The following is a 19072-nucleotide window of genomic DNA, read 5'->3' as shown; positions in this document are numbered from 1 at the left end:
TGGCCAATCACCCCGTTCTCTGAGCCATCCCGGTCGCTGCTCCACCTCCTCTTCCAATCCTGGGAGGGCTGCAGACTACCACATGCCTCCTCTGATACATGTGGAATCACCAGCCGCTTCTTTTCACCTGACAGTGAGGAGTTTCACCAGGGGGACATAGCACGTGGGAGGATCACGCTATATCCCCTAGTTCCCCCTCCTCCACGAACAGGGGCCCCGACTGACCAGAGGAGGTGCTAGTGCAGTGACCAGGACACATACCCACATCCGACTTCCTGCCAGCAGACATGGCCAATTGTGTCTGTAGGGACACCCGACCAAGCCGGATGTAACATGGGGATTCAAACTGGCAATCCCCGTGTTGGTAGGCAACGGAATAGACCACTATGCTACCCAGTTTTAACACACTCTTAACCTCTCGACTCAATAATGTCTGAGCACAGCTTTTTCTACCATTCCTATGCCGATGATGCACAGCTCTAGCTTTCTTTTCTGCCAGAGGACACTGAGTTGATGGTGAGGTTTGCTACTTGCCTTACTGACAAGGATAAGGGAATGGCACCTCCATCTCATTTTGTCCACAACAGAACTGCTGATCATCTCTCCCAGTTTCTGTTCCCAAGGACACTTCGATCAGTCTTGGTACATCGATTATCATGTACTCTGGTTTTGCGAGGAACTTCATGGGACAATTGATAAAAGACTTTCATTCTCTGACCAAATTAGGGCTGTCTCTCATTCCTACTACTTTGTCTTGAATAATATCTGAAAAATCAGTACCTATTAGTGCATGCTACCTAACACCTTGTTCAAGCTCTTATCATCTGTCATTTAGACCACTGGCATGCACTTCTTGCTGGTCTCCCAGCCCATGAAGTCCAACTGCTGCAACAAATCCAGAATGATTCTGCACAGTTGGTTTTCAACCCATCAAGATTTGCATGTCAATTAAATTTTATTTGCATAGCTCAATATCACAAATTACTGATTTGCCTCAGTGGGCTTTACAGCGATATAACATCCTGTCCTTAGACCCTCTCATTGGACAAGGAACAACTCCCTTAAAAACCCTTTAACAAAGAAAAATAGGAAGAAACCTCAGGGAGAGCAACAGAGGAGGGATCTCTCTCCCAAGACAGACAGACGTGCAGTGGATGTTGCACGTCTGTCCATCTTGGGTCTTTAATGACATCCGCTTAAATACAGAAAATGGCAGAATCTCAGTCCTGGTGTTATTCGATGTCAGTGCTGCATTTGGCACAGTCGACTACAACGTATTACTGGACTGATTGGCAAGCTGAGTGGGACTTTTTGTCACAGCACTAAACCAGTTTGATTCCTACTTAAACAACAGGGATTACTTTGTGTCTATAGGTAATTACAAATCTGAGTGTACAAACATGACCTGTGGAATTCCCCAAGGCTCCATTCTGGGGCCACTTCTGTTTAACATATATAGGCTCCCACTAGTTCAGAGTATGGAAAACAACAAAATATGTTACCATAATTACGCAAACAACATGCAGATTTACATAACCATATCACCAGGGGACTATAATCCCATTCAAGCACTGAGTAAGTGCATTGAACAAATCAACGATTGGATGTTTCAGAATTTTCTTCGGTTAAACAAAGATAAAACTGAAGTAATTGTCTTTGGAGCCAAGGAAGAATGATTAAAAGTCAGTGCTCAGCTAAAATCAGTAATGTTAAAAACCGCAAACCAAGCCAGAAATCTTGGTGTAATCATGGACTCAGTTCTGAATTTAGATAGCCACATTAAGACAATTATAAATTCAGCCTACTATTGCCTGAAGAATATATCAAGAATTAAAGGATTTATGTCTCAGCAGGATTTGGAAAAACTTGTCCATGCATTTATCTTAAGTCAACTCAACTACAGTAACGGTGTCTTTACAGGGCTCTCTAAAAAATTGATCAAACAGTTGCAGCTGATTCACAATGCTGCTGCTCAAGTCCTTACTAAGACCAAAAAGTGGATCACATCATTCTGAGGTAGTTACACTGGCTAGTAGTTCTGAGGTAGTTACACTGGCTTCCTGTCTGTCAAAGAATTGATTTTAAATCTCTGCTCTTTGTTTATAAAGCACCGAATGGTTTAGGGCCAAAATACATTTCTGAACTACTGCTACACTATGAACCATCCAGATCACTCAGACCATCTGGAACAGGTGTGCTCTCTCCCTCCCAAAGTCAAAACTAAACATAGAGAGGAAGCTTTCAGTTTTTATGCACCGCATATCTGGAACAAACTCCTGGAAAAATGCAGGTCTGCTGCAACTCTCAGTTCTTTTAAATCAAGGCTGAAGACCTTCCTGTTTACTGTTGCCTTTTATTAAATAAAACTTGAAGCTTTTGATTATCATCTTACACTGCACTGGAACTTTTACTCTCATTATTTGTTTTTAAATGTCTTTTTATGTCCTATGTCACTTTTCTTGATGCCTTTTATGGTAATTGCCTTGTTGCTGAAATGTGCTATACAAATACATTTGCCTTGCCTTGAGAGTATATGATATTGAAACAGGATAACACAATTATGTGGATTTATAAGATATATTAAAAATGCGATTAGCAAGATGCCATGCAGTGTCCAGGTGGTGATCACCATCACCATGGAGACCTGGGAGGAGGACAGACTACACATGCACATGGGGGAGACTCACATCACACAAATACACATTCACAAAAGAAGAGACAGGAGAAGACAATCAAAGAGAAAAAAGATGTGAAAGAAGAGAACAGTTTTTAATAGCCAACCTATACGCTATAATCTCATCGGCAGAACAGTGCTTGGTATATTCATTGAGACAGAAACTGACCCCCATGCAGTACAATCAGGAAGTACTCAATTTAAAAGCAACCAATTGTAGTTTAAGCAAAAAAGATTATGTTTAAGTTTGGATTTTAAAAACTCAACAGACCCTGATTGTCTCACGGCAGCAGGCAGGTTATTCCAAAAGAACGGGTCTGATAGGTAAAGGTCCTGCCACCAGCTGACTTCTTTTTAACTTTGGGTACACACAGGAGCCCTGTATTTTGAGAGCAGAGAGCTCAAGATGGAATTTAAGGTTTAAGGAGATCAGACAGGTATAATGGGGGTAAGCCCATTTAGGATTTTAGCAGTCAGCAGAAGCACTTTGAAGTCTGATCTAACATGGGCAGGAAGTCAACGAAGGAAGGCAAAAATTGGTGTAATATGGTCAAATTTTCTAGTTTAAGTTAGGATTCTAGCTGCAGCATTTTGAACCATGTGAAGACTTTCAGTTCTAGCATGTGACAGACCTGAAAATGGAACATTATAGTAATCAAGTCTGGATGAAACGAATGCATGTATTGGAGTCTCTGCGTCAGCCATGGATTAGAAAGGCTGAATTTTAGCTGTGTTATGTAAGTGAAAAAATGCAGTCTTGGTGATTTCTTTAATGTCCTTTAACAAAGGAAAGGCAGGGATCAAACATAACACCAAGATTTCTTCCTGCCACACTTTGTGAAATCACAAGAGTTGTTGATTGTTACCGTTACTTGAACAAATTGATGTCCATGTCTGGCAGGGCCAACGACCAGCATCTCGGTTTTATCCAAATTTAAAACAGGAAATTTAGTGACATCCAATTTTTCACAGCAGCCAAGCAGTCCTCTAAATTAGTCATTTGAGTACGATCAACATACAGCTGAGTATCATCAGCATTGCAATGGAAATGTATTCCATGACTTTGTATAATTTGGCCAGGAGGGGAAATATAAAGAGAGAAAAGTAGAGGGCCAAGAACCGAGCCCTGGGGTAGGCCATATTTACCATCAGAGAATTGTGATGTAATATTATTATAGCAGACAAAATGTGTTCTTCCAGATAAGTAGGACTTCAGCCACAAGAGCGCTAAGCTAGAGACACCAAAATTACAATGTATTCTGTCTAATAGTATACTGTGATCAATGGTGTTAAAGACTGCACTGGGGTCCAGTAGCAGAGGCACAGAGGTGGATTCAGAGTCCATAGCAAGTAGATGATCATTCACTACTCTGGTTAGAGCAGTTTCAGTGGAGTGACAGGCCCTTAAAGCTGACTGAAAAGGTTCTTAAAGATGGTTTACTTTTATATAGGTCGAAAGTTGATGATACACAACTCTCTCTAGTGCTTTAGAAAAGAATGGAAGATTAGAGACTGGTCAATAGTTATTAATAGACACTGGATCAAGGTGCGGTTTTTAAGTAGAAGTTTGACCACAGCTGCTTTAAAACTGCTGGGAACAGTGCTAGTAGTAAGTGATAAATTAACAATGTCCAGCATTGTAGGTCCCAGGAAAGGCCAGAGGTCTTAAAAAAAATTCTGGTAAAGGGTCAAGTAGGCAGGTAGTTGGTTTAGAAGCTGACATGAGCTTAGTCAAAGTATCAAGAGAGATAATCTGAAAAGCTGTAATAGCAGGGACTATCAGTGACTATATAGACAGGAATTTGGTAAGACAGGATCTGCAGGAGTAGCTGTAGCTGAAAAACTTTTTCTTTTTTTCTCCTGATCTCATCAACCTTATTGCAGTAAAAGTCTAAGAACTCATGGGCCGTGAATGGTGAACAGCTAACAGATGGCTGCTTTTTAGTACATTTAGCTACAGTGTCAAAGAGAAATCTAGGATTATGTTTATTAGTATGGATTAAGTGAGAGAGATGTGCTGCTTTTGCAGCAGATAAAGCATGCTTGTATTCCACTAAAACTCATGCCAAGAGAGGTTAAAAAAACGTACAATTTTGATTTTCGCTATTTATGTTCCAGTCTCCTGCAGCCCCGCTTAAGAGCATGTCTCTTGTCGTTAAACCAGGGTGTATGTCTTTTTAGTCACCTAGCTCTGGAAGTGAGAGGTGCAGCTGAATTAAGGAGACTAGAGAGGGCCACATTTAAGTCACTAGGGACATTTTCAACAGTCTGTCTCTAATAAGGTGAAAGAAGCCAAGACTTTAGGCAGCTGCTGGCCAAATGCAGCTACAGTGGACAGAGCAATGTGGCTAATCTGTGCCGTCATCAAGAGGAAAGGTCAATAATGCTTCAAATTTAATGAGAAAATGATCTGACATAGCAGATGTGGTTGGCAAAACAGTCAGAGCTGCCCCACTTCTTTGCCAACCTCGTCCTCTGTATACTTTCCTGTACTTCCTCATTCCACCACCAAGTCTCCTTGTCTTCCTGCCTCTGCCCAGATGACACACCAAGTACCTTCCTAGCTGTCTCCCTCACTATATCTGTAGTAGTTGCCCAGCCATCCGGCAACTCTTCACTGCCACCCAGTGCCTGTCTTAACTCCTACCTGAACGCCACACAACAGTCTTCCTTCTTCAACTTCCACCATCTGATCCTTGGCTCTGCCTTCACTGTCTTCCTCTTCTTGATCTCCAAAGTCATCCTACAGACAACCGTCCAATGCAGCCTGGCTACATTCTCCCCTGTCACCACCTTTCAGTCCCCAATTTCTTTCAGATGGCACCTCCTGCATAAGATATAGTCCACTTCTGTACACCTTCCTCCACTCTTATATGTCATCCTGTGTTCCCCCTCTTCTTCAAATATGTATTCAACACAACCATTTCCATCGTTTTCACAAATCCACCACTATCTGTCCTTCCACAGATGATTATTCTTCTGTCTGACACTCTCCTCACCTCTAACCCACTCTTGAGATACACTTTCTTCAGAATTTCCCCTAACCCATTTCTCTTCCCACCTGCACCATGGAGAGTTTGAACCCACCTCCGATTCTCCTGGCCTCACCCCTCTTCCACTTGGTCTCTTGCACACAGTATATCTACCTTCATTCTCTCCATTATATTAGCCAGCTCTCTCCCTTCACCAGTCATAGTGTCAACATTCAAAGTTCTGAATCTCACCTCCAACCTCCTACCCTTCCTCCTCTCCTGCTGCCTCTGGACATGCCTTCCCCTTCTCTTCCTCCTTCGCCGAACAGTAGCATAATTTCCTCCTGCACCCTGCTGGCCAATGGTACCGGTGGTGGTCGTTGGTTACCCAGGCCTTGACCAATCCAGTATGGAAATCTGATTTATGATCTACATATTTGAGTTAGCAAAGGTTTTACACCGGATGCCCTTCCTAATGCAACCCTCCTCATTTATCCAGGCTTGGGACCGGCACTAAGATGCACTGGCTTGTCCATGCTCAGAGGCTGGGTTAGAGCTACCAATAGAACTGGAATTAGACACCTTGTATTATTAGCTGACAATTTTCAGGACCTATGCTTTGAACGGTGTGTGGCAGGGTCACACTTCTGATAAAATTAGATGTTTGGTTCCATAGATTATTAGGTGCTTCATTGTACATTTCACCACCACCATTGTCAGAAATGATTATTAGATTATTGTGATTCACACTTTTAGGAGAGGAGAGCTTAAGGGCAATACAGCAGTGTTGAGAGATTGTCTAAATGTTATAGACAAGGCTGTCAGTCTGACACTATGAGAAATTCCCTGACTAAACGTATTAGCTAAACTAGTTGACTCCACATCCGCACTAGATTTAAACCTAGCAGGCTCACTAATCACCTGCAGCCTACTGAATGATAAGTCCCTAATGTCAAACTAAATGTAGGCAGCTATCTATATTGCTAGACAAAAGAGCGGCACGTCCCCAGTCAGGCGAATGGCATCTGCTTTCAGCAGGTAAGGGCAGCCCCAGAAAGAAGGGCAGTTATCAACAAAGCTGAATCCCTGCTCATTACCATAACGAGCCAGCAAGCAGTTCATTGAGATGAGCCTACTGTACAACTCATCATTACCCCTCACGGGTAAGGGACCAGAGAAAATTAATTGATGCTGACACATCTTTCTGGCCAACTCAAGCATCCTGACTAGGCTGGCTCTTGTGATCTCTGATTGCTTCATCCTAGCGTTATTGGTGCTGATATGAATAACAATGTTGCTGAAAGGAGTGGTGCTGTGTGCCTGGGTTCCCTGTTTCTCCCTCCGTGATGCCAGCACCCTAAAATTATCCTCCATGTCGGAGACTCTGGCCCCGGGTAAACGGTGAACCAAGGCTGGCAAAGCCAATCTCATATTGCGGGTAATGGTGTCTCCTATCACTAGCATGCGTTGCTTTACTCTGTCGACAGGAGGGGGAGAGACATGCTGGCTGGTAGGACTACCAGCAGGGCTGGTGAGGAGCGAAAACCGGTTTGCAGACCAGGCTACGGGACTTTCTCTTGTGAGCCTTCCCACGCTGGCAAACAGAGACAAACTCCCCCGTATCTGCTGATGAGGCTGAGCTAATGCTAACAGTGGCAGGTCTGCTGTCAGGCCCGGGGCTAAGGCCATCTGGAGTGCCTGTCACATCTAACGTAACCCTAGCCAAAAGAAGTTGTTCTAACTCACAGACATGTCTCTCTAGTAGAGACAACCTATCTGTAACTGTGGAACAGTTACCACACACCATCTTTTTAACAACGCTGCTTTGACTGCAAATGTAATAAGGCTAAATACTAAGCCAAGTTCAAAGCTAGTAAACAGACTAGGAACATAAGTCTGCCCACTAACACAAGTGCTGTTTGCGAAAGAAAACTACCGAATTTAAGAACTAAGAACAGAAAATAGCGAAATCAGTAGGACAAATGAAGAGATTAGAGCACAATAGAGCACAATAAAGAGAAGAAGAGAGAGTAAGAGAATAAACAGCAATTATCGAGCACATGAAGGCAGAAAGCGGAAGCCTAAAGCATTCACCTCAATCTTTTTGTCCTTGCACTGCTTCCTTGTTGCTGGCCTCATAAAGTTCAAAACATTGCTGTTGTTTTTCCAGGCTGATCATGGAACTGCACTGACCTAGAAACCCATACATTTACACTCATGCTCACCCTCTTCGTTTTACCTTGAGTAGGCTACTATCTGTGCCTGCTCCAGAAGCGACAACCTCAAGGTCCAGACTTTTCTTTTGTCCAACCCCTAAATAGTGGGGAAAAAACCCCTGTATTAATCAGAGCTGCAGACTCGTTTACTTTCTTAAAGAAAGGCCCTAAAATCGTCCTCTTCCAGGGCTACCTTAATCTTTAAATGGTCTCTTAAACTGGATAATGGCCTTTCCAGCTTATATGAATCATTTAATCCTATGAATGGCATATGCTAACTAACTAAATTATGTCCTTATTTTCTTAGACACCAGTGTCAATGGTGTCTACTGTTGTGCTCCTCTACTGTCTGTATGTGACACCATTTGCAGTTGTAACAATCAGATGTCTGCTATACTGATATGTGGTTTGGTCCATCTACTTGGTAACTTGATTCTCTTATTACTTCCTCTTGATGAACTAAGGCCCACTTTCACCAACATATATTTTTGGCCATTGTACGATTACTAATTAGTATTAGTAATCACACCATGATCCCTATTGATAATACTTGAGTCTATCTGACTCTCTTATAAGTTGCTTTGGGAAGAGGAGTACTAAATGAGTGAATAAAATGTAGCATTGGAATCTAATCAACTTCACTGGCTGATATTTTTATGAGTTTTAGGAACATTTCAGCTCAAAAACGTAATATAAGTAATTATAACAATTTTTTTGGGGGGGGGTTTGTTTGTTTTTGTTTTTTGCAATGAACAATTTTATCAACGTTTTTCAAAGAGAAAGGGGACAGAAAAAGAAATAAGATAAATAATAATAATAATAATAATAATAAAACAATAAAAGTACCCCTCAAAATTCAGTTACAATACCATATACAGCCTTTAATACACAATTCCACCTCTATGTCCTTGTTGACCAAGCCACAAATGGGCCTCAGGTAAGCTCAAATTGGGCCATCTTGTCCAACAGAGAGTATGAGACCCTCTCATAACTAGCTAGCTGAGCCATGTTTGTAGCCCACTCTTCATAGGGAGGGGGGTATTCTTTTTCCTGGTGTCTCAGTAGTATACATTTGGCAGTTGTGGTGGCCAGGATAATCCACCTCTTTTCAGAGGCAGGGAGGCCAGAGTCCTTGAGTTCCATTGTTAAGCCCAACATAAACAGCTTTATGGTGATTGGGAATTGCCTCTTAACAATTTCAAATAAAACTTATTGAATGTTATTCGACCAGTCCTTTAGTGCCAGGCATAACCAAAGTATATATGAAATACAGGCCCCAGCTCCCTTATATCTCCAACAGCAGTCATCTGGTATGAGATTCCTCCTATGCAATTTTTGCGGTGTCCAGTGCCATCTATGAATTCTTTTCAGTTGGATAAATTTACTTCCTACTTCTTTGTACATAGTATTCAGGTTAAATAAGCATGATTTCCACTCAGCAGGGGAAATGTCCAGAGCCAGCTCTTTTACCCATTGATCTTTTACCTTGTTTAAAGGGTCAGGTATTTGTTCCTGTAGCATGTAATAATTTTTTGAAGCCAATCCCTTTCCGGATGATGCCTTTGTTAGAAGCTCCTCAATTTGACTGCCTGTCAGACAGACAAGGGGATGCTCTAGCAATCTGGACAAGGCACTTTGTATTTGAATGTTTCCAAAATTGATTCCGTGGGAGATTATACTAACTGAAATTTGGTCAAAGATTAAGTACTATTTAGTATGTTCTTCAAATAGATCAGATATACAGCTAATCCCCAGCTCATGCCACTGTTTCCAATGGACAGTCTTGCCTCCTATAAGGATATGTTCATTATGCCACAGGGGGGCCTGGGGAGATTTATAAAAGTCCCAACGCCCTGCTCTGTGCAACTTGACCCATAACAAACGGGTATTTGCAACAATGGGGTGGTCAGATATAACTGAAACCAGCCTGGCCTGACCCGCTCCTTCCTATTTGCTAGCCATACACTCATCTGTTTTATTTCAATAGCCCAATAATACCACCTGAAATTCGGGAGCCCAAGTCCACTCCTCCTCATGGGAGCATGTAGTTTCTTTACACTTAAGCAATGTTGCACATTGCCCCAGAGAAAATCCAGTATTTGTCTATCAATTTCTTTAAAGTAAGAGTTTTTCAGAGGAATATGTGCTAAAACGTAGTAGATTATAGGTGCCAGCATCATTTTAAGAGAGTTTATTTTACCCCATAAGGAAAGGTGGACCCTGGACCATCTAACAAAGTCATTCTTCATTTTCTGAAGTAGGGGTTTGAAGTTTTCCTCAACCATGTCCTTATAACTGGGGGTTATTAGGATGCCAAGGTATTTAATACCCTTAGGGCAGTGTTTCCCAACCCAGTCCTCAAGGACCCCCTATCCTGCAGATTTTCATTGTAACCCTGCATAGGTAGCCCTGTTTGTACTTACTCAACCAGTCATCTCGTAGCACTTAATTATGCAAGTGTGCAACATCTGACATAATTCATTGCTGATTGGTTGAATAACTACAAACAGGTACCTATTCAGGGTTGCAAAGAAAATCTGCAGGATAGGGGGTCCTTGAGGACTGGGTTGGGAAACACTGCCTTAGGGGACCATTTGAACTTCCACTGATTAAAATGAGTGGCTGGGCAAAAGCCAGGCAAAAACGGGCTAGATCTCAGATTTCTCCCAATTAGTGCAATAACCTGAGAGTAAAGTGAAGGTCTCAATACACTGCAATAGAGCAGGCATAGAAATATTAGGTTGCGTTAAAACAAGCAACATATCATCAGCATATAGCATAAGCTTATGTTGCGTGCCACCCACCATGACCCCATGAATAAGCGAATTACCTGTCAGTTTCTGTGCTAAAGGCTCTAAAGCTAGACTAAACAGCCCCAGACTCAAAGGGCAACCCTTAGATCTATGCAGTTGGAACAGGTCAGACATAAGCCCATTTGCTAAAACACAGGCATAAGGAGTGTCATGTAAGGTTCTTATCCAACTGAGAAAGTTCTCAGTTGGATAAGCCAAACCATCTAAGTGTTTCAAAAAGGTAGTCCCATTCGATACAATCGAATGCCTTGGCTGCATCTAATGACAAGGGAAATGTTAGAGAACTTAAATCATGGACAGCACATTGTATGTTGACCAGCCTTCTAAGGTTGTCAGAGCTGGGGTGATGAGGAATAAAACCTGTCTGGTCCATATTGATAATACTACCAATAACCTTCGACAGCCTGTTTGAAATAACCTTTGCTAAGATCTTTTGGAATACCTAGAGGGTCTGCTAAAACTTGAAGAGATTTCTCAGGTTATTGAAAATATACCCCTTGATGAGGCTGCCGGGGTGGATGGCCTCCCTGCCGATTTTTATAGGAATTATCAGTCCTATATTGTTGGAAGTATATAAGGATGCATATGAAGTTGGGTTCCTAGCACCTTCCATACATACAGCAATCATCTCGCTTATGCATGAGAAAGGAAAAGATCCTCTGGATCCAAGTGGGCATCATCCTATTTCACTCCTTGACAATGACCAAAAGATCATAACAATTTTTTTTTAAGTTTCACTGATTCAAATTTACCTGACCTGAAAGTTTAATTACTCCCTTCGTTTGATAATTAGAATCAAAATACTATCAGGCAAAGTGTTAATTTCCAAGATTTTGATTATAAAGGGTAGCTCCGTGTTGTGAGTGGAGGTTTGTTATTGACTGTAAACAAGGGCATTGCTGAACATGTCAAGTTCAGTGATCAGCCAGCAGTAATCAGCAGTAATTGCTATGGCCAAATCCAAATCTGAAACGGGGGTGGCATTTTTTTTGTCCTATTGAAAAAGCATTTTACAAAAAAACCCAGCTACTGTGATGTGTAAATTATCCCACGCAGCACACACCGCGGAAGAGTTAAGTCTGTCATCTGAATAATGTAAAATTTCTGTCCTAAGGAACATCAAGAATGCATGAATTCCATGCGGTGTTCAGAAATAATGACAACAGCCTGATTTAAAACAATGTGACTTAAAACATATTGGCTGGATGCTATTGGGAATATGTTGTTTTGAATTAGAAGACTTGCTTTGGATTCTTTGCATGGATGACAGTTCAGATACCTTATATTTAAAATGCCCGGTTTGTGACCAAGTACAAATGGGAAGGGAAAGTAAAAGAACAGCAATATACCTGCCGACTATTCTCCTTGTGAAGTCAGAACAAATCACCTACTGGATGACATGACTTTTTCTCTACAGCCTATTGTTGCTGAAAAAAGCTGCTATTGTATAGACCTGCTGCTTTGTGCTGCAGTATTGTCCCTTATGAGAGGAGAGAATGTTCACCTGCTCACCTGACTGCACACACACACACACACACACACACACACACACACACACACACACACACACACACACACACACCCACCCACTAACCAGTACAATCCTTAAAAAGAATCAAGTGTGTTTTTGTGTGTGCTCATTGGTATGCGTGTGTGTGTGTGTGTTTTGTGCATATTCTATATGTCTTTGCCTGTAAGTGTCAAGTCAGCTTTTTTCAGGTAAACCTACTTAGAATTCTTGACAGTATAAAAAAAACGAAATATAAAGGACCATTCAAAACACATGATTCATCTGAAGTGCCATATTCCATCACAATTTCCTCTTTTCCTTCTCCTTGTCTCGTCCTCTCCTCTGTAACTGCACTTGTTCCATTTTGGTGTTCATCCAACTTCTCTTCCTCCTCTCATCTCTGCAGACAGAATGAGGTTCTGTGGAGGGAGGTGGTCTCACTGAGACAGAACCACACACAGCAGCAGAAAGTCATGAACAAGGTTGGTATTTCTCTCTGTGTGTGTGTGTGTGTGTGTGTGTGAGTGTGTGTGTGTGTGTGTGTGTGTGTGTGTGTGTGTGTGTGTGTGTGTGTGTGTGTGTGTGAAGATGCAACAGTACTTAACAATTCGTATTCAAACTTTTTTACTCTTATTTGAACTAAATTATGCGCATTGATATAACAGCATTCACACTAATTATATTTCATTGCTTGATGATCCTTGGATCGTTAGATAGCCACGACATACAAACCTTTTTGCGCATTCGTTCCAATGTTACTTTATAATTAGCACCATTTTTATATAGTTGTTCCAAAAATTCCTGATCCACATATCCAATTGTGTGCTGACCCTGTGATGGCCTGGTGGCCTGTCCAGGGTGTCTCCCCGCCTGCCGCCCAATGACTGCTGAGGTAGGCTCCAGCATCCCCGCCACCCTTAGAGCAGGATAAGCGGTTTGGATGGTGGATGGAATGGATGGATATAACTGTAAAGGCAAATTTGTTCGTTTTGACAACTCTCCTTATCAGCAGATTGTACAGTAGAATGTACAGCAGATTGTACATTAGAATATACAGTAGATTGTACAGCAGATTGTACAGTAGAACTTACAATAGATTATACAGTAGATTGTACAGTAGAATGTACAATAGATTGTAAAGTAAAATGTACAGTAGAACGTACAATAGATTGTAAAGTAAAATGTACAGTAGAACGTACAATAGATTGTAAAGTAAAATGTACAGTAGAACGTACAATAGATTGTACAGTAGAATGTACTGTAGAATGTAGAGTAGAATGTACAGTAGAACATACAATAGAGTGTACAGTAGAATGTACAGCAGATTGTACAGTAGACTACAGGAGACTACAGTAGAATGTACAGCAGATTGTACAGTAGAATGTACAGTAGTTTCACACAGAAGAATTCCCTTTTCTTTCCATAGCCTACTATAATACTAACATTGGGCGTACTCATTAAACTTGTGTGACAAACATGACACTGTTACTAGAACTCTGCTTCATCTCACTGGGTCTGGATTCCACAGTGAGAAATCCATTTCCCAATTGGATCATTTGTATATTTTCTGCCGTAAAAGGGGAGAAACAAGAGTGAGAAAAGTTGTGTGTGTGTGTGTGTGTGTGTGTGTGTGTGTGTGGGTGGTGCTGATTCATCCTATGTTTTTTTTTTGCCAGCTGATTCAGTTTCTGTTCAGCCAGATGCAGTCGAACACACCCAGTTCTGTAGGCCTAAAGAGAAAACTGTGAGTTACCCCCACCCCCACACTCAACACACATGCACGCACGCACGCACGCACGCACACACACACACACACACACACACACACACACACAGGAACAAGTCAACAAAAGTGAGACAAACAGGGCCATAGTGGGGCAGAGGGAAGGGCTGGCTCAGCTGACACACTGAACAATCCAAATGCTATGAATGGAGATGAGTGCTGAGTCAGTCAGACACACACACACGTGCTTTCGTACACGTACACACACACACACACACACACACACACACAGAGGGAAGCCAGAGCAAAGTGCATGACCCTGCTGCAGCCTGAGTGTGTAAAGTGCTGGTTCAGCTCTGCTGTGTGTGGCATGTGAACAAACCCAGCATGAGAAAGGACCGTCATGCCTAAATATGGAACTTTTGTAGTGGAGCAGCAAGTAAGGAAATGTTCCTCCAATACATTTAACCTGTTTTGAAGGAATATAATATGCTCACCCATTCCAAGAGAATCGGTGTGAGCATTTTTTTTCTCCCCTTTTTCCCCCCAATTGTATCCGGCCAATTACCCCACTCTTCTGAGCCGTCCCGGTCTCTGCTCCACCCCCTCTGCCAATCCGGGGAGGGCTGCAGACTACCACATGCCTCCTCTGATACATGTGGAGTCGCCAGCTGCTTCTTTTCACTTGACAGTGAGGAGTTTTGCCAAGGGGACTGGGAGGATCACGCTATTCCCCCCAGCCCCCGCCCCCAGCCGCCCGAACAGGCACCCCGACCGACCAGAGGAGGCACTAATTCAGCAACCAGGACTCATACCCACATCCGGCTTCCCACCCACAGACACGGCCAATTGTGTCTGTAGGCACGTCCGACCAAGCCGGAGGTAACACAGGGATTCGAACCAGCGATCCCCGTGTTGGTAGGCAACGGAATAGACCGCTGCACCATCCGGACGCCCCCATATTTTTTGACCAGTGTTCCTTTAGTGGGAATAAGTTTGCTCTAGTGTCTATACACAAGGAATGATGATTTTATGTACCAACTCTTAATTAAATAGTTGAGAAAGAGCTCACTATGAATGAGCTTAATCATACATGAATTTACTGATTTGCAAAGTACACAGTCAACTGAATGGCTCCATCTTTCAGTATATTATCAACTTTTATAAAGCCAAACAAGTTGCTCAGAAGTGTGTGTGTGCGGGGGGGGGGGTGTTGCATATTTAACAAGAATAATCAAACAGGAAAACACAATAGAGTAAACACAGATTACTTTCATGGGCCACTGATTTATCAAAATATAGGATAGTTTTTCTTTATTTTTGACTGATTCTCATACTAATAAAATCACAGTGTAAACAGCAGTCTTTATAAAAGACTAACAGACGATCAAGTTGACCACTGAAACACTCTGCCTTGAAATAACACCAGCCCAGTGTGCAGCAATGCTGCAGGTTTCTACCTTACTAAAGCTCAGTGTAGAACTGATGATGATGTGGTTGTTTGGAAGGAAGATTTGCATTTTGCTTTCAGAGTCAGCTGTTTGTTGTTTCGGTGGTAACTCTGTTGTCTGTGCTGTCTGCTCGTTGCGTTGCCCCGGCTGGACTAGCGTCTTAATCTTTGTCTCAGAGCTGGAATTATCATGGGAAACTTATGCAGTGCTATAGGAGAGGATACAGTAAGCTAGGCTGGTAGTTTGCCCCCCCCCCCCCGACGAGGGAAGGGTGGTCAGAGGTCCAAGGTTTGAGAGTCACGGTTCAATACAAATAATCGCACCATCACACAAGCTGTGTGTGCACTTCAGCAGAATATGCTGACAGCGGCCTGGGTGCAAAACGTGTGACATCACCCCCTCCTACCACAGAAAGCCAAAAAAACTTCATTTAAGCCTACACGTCATGACGGCACACACACAACCAAGCAGCCATTAGCGACAGACACTTCAGAACCATGGACAGTGAAAGGCAATCATGGCAATTTTGAACCCACCACCACAAACAAGAAATATTGTTAATAAATCATGTTATTAGATTGGCACAGCAGCCTATTAAATATATGTTACGGTAGATGTGTAGAATGACTCTGAGTTGGTTAATTTACAGATTAACCGGTAATTCTGCATAATGAGCTTAGCATGTGTATACAAAACAATGGCAGCGGTGGCCGGAATAAAGTCAGTTGGAACAATGGCCTATTAGATTTTAATTCTTCTTCTTTTTCCTCTTTCGGCTGCTCCTGTTAGGGGTGCCACAGCAGGTCATCTGTTTCAATCTCTTCCTGTCCTCTGCATCGTTCACTGTCACACCAGCTTCCTGCATGTCCTCCCTCACCACATCCGCAAACCTCTGCTTTGGCCTTCCTTGTTTCCTCTTGCCTGGGAGCTCCATCTCAGCATGCTTCTCCCAATACACCCAGCAGCTCTCCTCCGCACAAGTCCGAACCATCTCCAGCTTGCCTCTCTTGCTTTGTCTCCAAACCGTCCAATCTGAGCTGTCCCTCTAATATACTTGTTCCTGATCCTGTCCTTCTTCATCGCTCCCGATGTTAAAATCTTAACACCTTCAACTCTGCCACCTCCAACTCTGCCTCCTCTCTTTTCATCAGTGCCATTGTCTCCAAACCATACAATATTGCTGGTCTCACAACCATCTTGTAAACCATCCCCTTCACTCTTGCTGGTACCCTTCTGTTGCAAATCACTCCTGACACTCTTCTGCACTCTCTTCTTCACCTCTCTTCCACACTCCCTGTTACTTTGAACAGTTGACCCCAAATATTTCAACTCATCCACCTTCACCACCTCTACTCCTTACATCCTCACCATTCCGCTGTCCTCCCCCTCATTCATGCATATGTATTCCATCTTGCTCCTAATTACTTTCATTCCTCTTCTCTCCAGTGCATACCTCCACCTCTCCAGGCTCTCCTCAACCTGCTCCTTACTTTCACACAGATCAGAATGTCATCTGCGAACATCCTAGTCCACGGAGACTCCTGCCTGACCTCATCAGTCAACCTGTCCATCACCATTGCAAACAAGAAAGGGCTCAGAGCCGATCCTTGATGTAATCCCACCTCCACCTTGAACCCATCTGTCATTCCTACCTCACACCTCACCATTGTCACACTTCCCTCATACATATCCTGCACCACTCTTACACTTCTTTCCCACTTTCTTTCTTTCCTTCTTTGCCACTCCCAACTTCCTCAAACAATACCACACCTCATCTCTCAGCACCTTGTGATATGCTTTCTCCAAATTCACAAAGACAGAATGTAACTCCTTTTCTAAACTTCTCCATCAACATTCTCAAAGCAAACGTCACATCTGTGGTGCTCTTTCGTGGCATGAAACCATACTGCTGCTTGCTAATCGTCACCTCTCCTCTTAACTTCTATTACTCTTTCCCATATCTTCATGCTGTGGCTGATGAACTTTATACCTCTGTAGTTGCTACAGCTCTGCACATCACCCTTATTCTTGAAAATCAGTATCAATACACTTCTTCTCCACTCCTCAGGCATCCTCTCACTTTCCAAGATTGTGTTAAACAACCTAGTTCAAAACTACACTGCCATCTCTCCTAAACATCTCCATGCCTCCATGCCTCCACAGGTATGTCATCTGGACCAACTGCCTTTCCACTCTTCATCATCTTCATAGATGCCCTCACCTCATCCTTGCTAATCCACCACACTTCCTAATTCACTATCCCCACATCGTCCAACCTTCTCTTTTTCTCATTTCCTCATTCATCAGCCTCTCAAAGTACTCCTTCCACCTTCTCAACACACTCGCCTCACTTGTCAGCACATTTCTATCGCTATCCTTCATTACCCTAACCTTCTGCACATCCTGCTCAGCTCGCTCCCTCCGTCTAGCCAATTGGTACAAGTCTTTTTTTCCTTCCTTAGTGTCCAACCTCTCATAGAACTAGCCATACACCTTTCCATTGCCTTCACCACCTCTCTTTTCGCTTTATGCCCTATCTCCTTATACTCTTATCTACTTTCTTCATCTCTCTATCCCACTTGTTCTTCCTCAACCTCTTCCTCCGTATAGTTTCCTGTACTTCCTCATTCCACCACCAAGTCTCTTTGTCCTCCTTCCTCTGTCCAGATGACATACCAAGTACCTTCCTAGCTCTCTCTCTCACTAATTTTTTTAAAAAATTTTTTAGATTTTTTTCGGCATTTTCTGCTTTAACAGTGACAGTAGAGAGAGACAGGAAAGGCAGGGGAGAGAGAGAGGGGATGACATGCAGCAAAGGGCCAGGGCCGGATTCGAACCCAGGCCGCTGCAGTAAGGACTCAGCCCCATGTGGTTACGCGCTCCACCAGGTGAGCCGCCGGGATGCCCCTCCCTCACTATTTCTGCAGTGCTTGCCCAGCCATCTGGCAACTCTTCACTGCCACCCACTGCCTGTCTTAACTCCTCCCTGAACTCCACACAACAGTCTTCCTTCTTCCAACTTCTTTCAACTTCCTTGGCTCTGCCTTCACTCTGTTCCTCTTCTTGATCTCCAAGTCATTCTACAGACCACCATCCAATGCTGCCTAACTACATTCTACCCTGTCACCACCTTACTGTCTCCAACCTCTTAGATTGCACCATACCTCCCATACTTACCCATCACCTCCTCATCACCTCTGTTCCCTTCGCCAACATGCCCATTGATGTCTACTCCAATCACCACTCTCTCCTCCTTGGGTACACTCTCTACAACTTCATATAACTCACTTCAGAATTTTTCTTTCTCTTCCATCTCACACCCAACTTGCAGGGCATATGGGCTGATAACATTCATCATCACATCTTCGATTTCCACCTTCATACTCATTACTCTGTCTGACACTCTCTTCACCTCCAAACACACTCTTGATATATTCTTCCTTCAGAATTACCACTACCCCATTTCTCCTCCAGCCGATTAGATTTTAATTAAATTACCAAATTAAGATCTGGTGTAGGTCTTCTTTTGCTGATTAACTCCAACTTTTCATTGAAAGTTAATCTTGAAAATGGCGTAAATAATAAATTCGCAACAATGTCCTCCTCACTAGCGGTAACGTTAACTCACAGCTTCCATCGTGACCAGCAAGCTAACCAGCAAGCTAGTTTATCAGCGTCCACCCGCCCCCTGCCAGTTTGTGATTCATATTCCC

At 42.9% G+C, this 19072-nt stretch overlaps 1 protein-coding gene across 1 annotated transcript in view; it reads left to right on the top strand.

The window, feature by feature from the left end:
• Positions 1-19072, top strand: part of hsf4 (heat shock transcription factor 4) — a 52669-nt gene that overhangs the window by 13662 nt on the left and 19935 nt on the right. Inside the window, exons 5-6 of the mRNA XM_056282366.1 lie at positions 12592-12667; positions 13862-13929. Coding sequence (XP_056138341.1) covers positions 12592-12667; positions 13862-13929 — 144 coding nt within the window. The remainder of the gene's footprint in view (positions 1-12591; positions 12668-13861; positions 13930-19072) is intronic.

This window comes from Lampris incognitus, chromosome 6 (assembly GCF_029633865.1).
Source record: "Lampris incognitus isolate fLamInc1 chromosome 6, fLamInc1.hap2, whole genome shotgun sequence".
Lineage (NCBI taxonomy): Eukaryota > Metazoa > Chordata > Actinopteri > Lampriformes > Lampridae > Lampris > Lampris incognitus.
The sequence above is the reverse complement of the archived record's forward strand: the minus strand, read 5'-3'. Positions and strand labels throughout refer to the sequence as shown.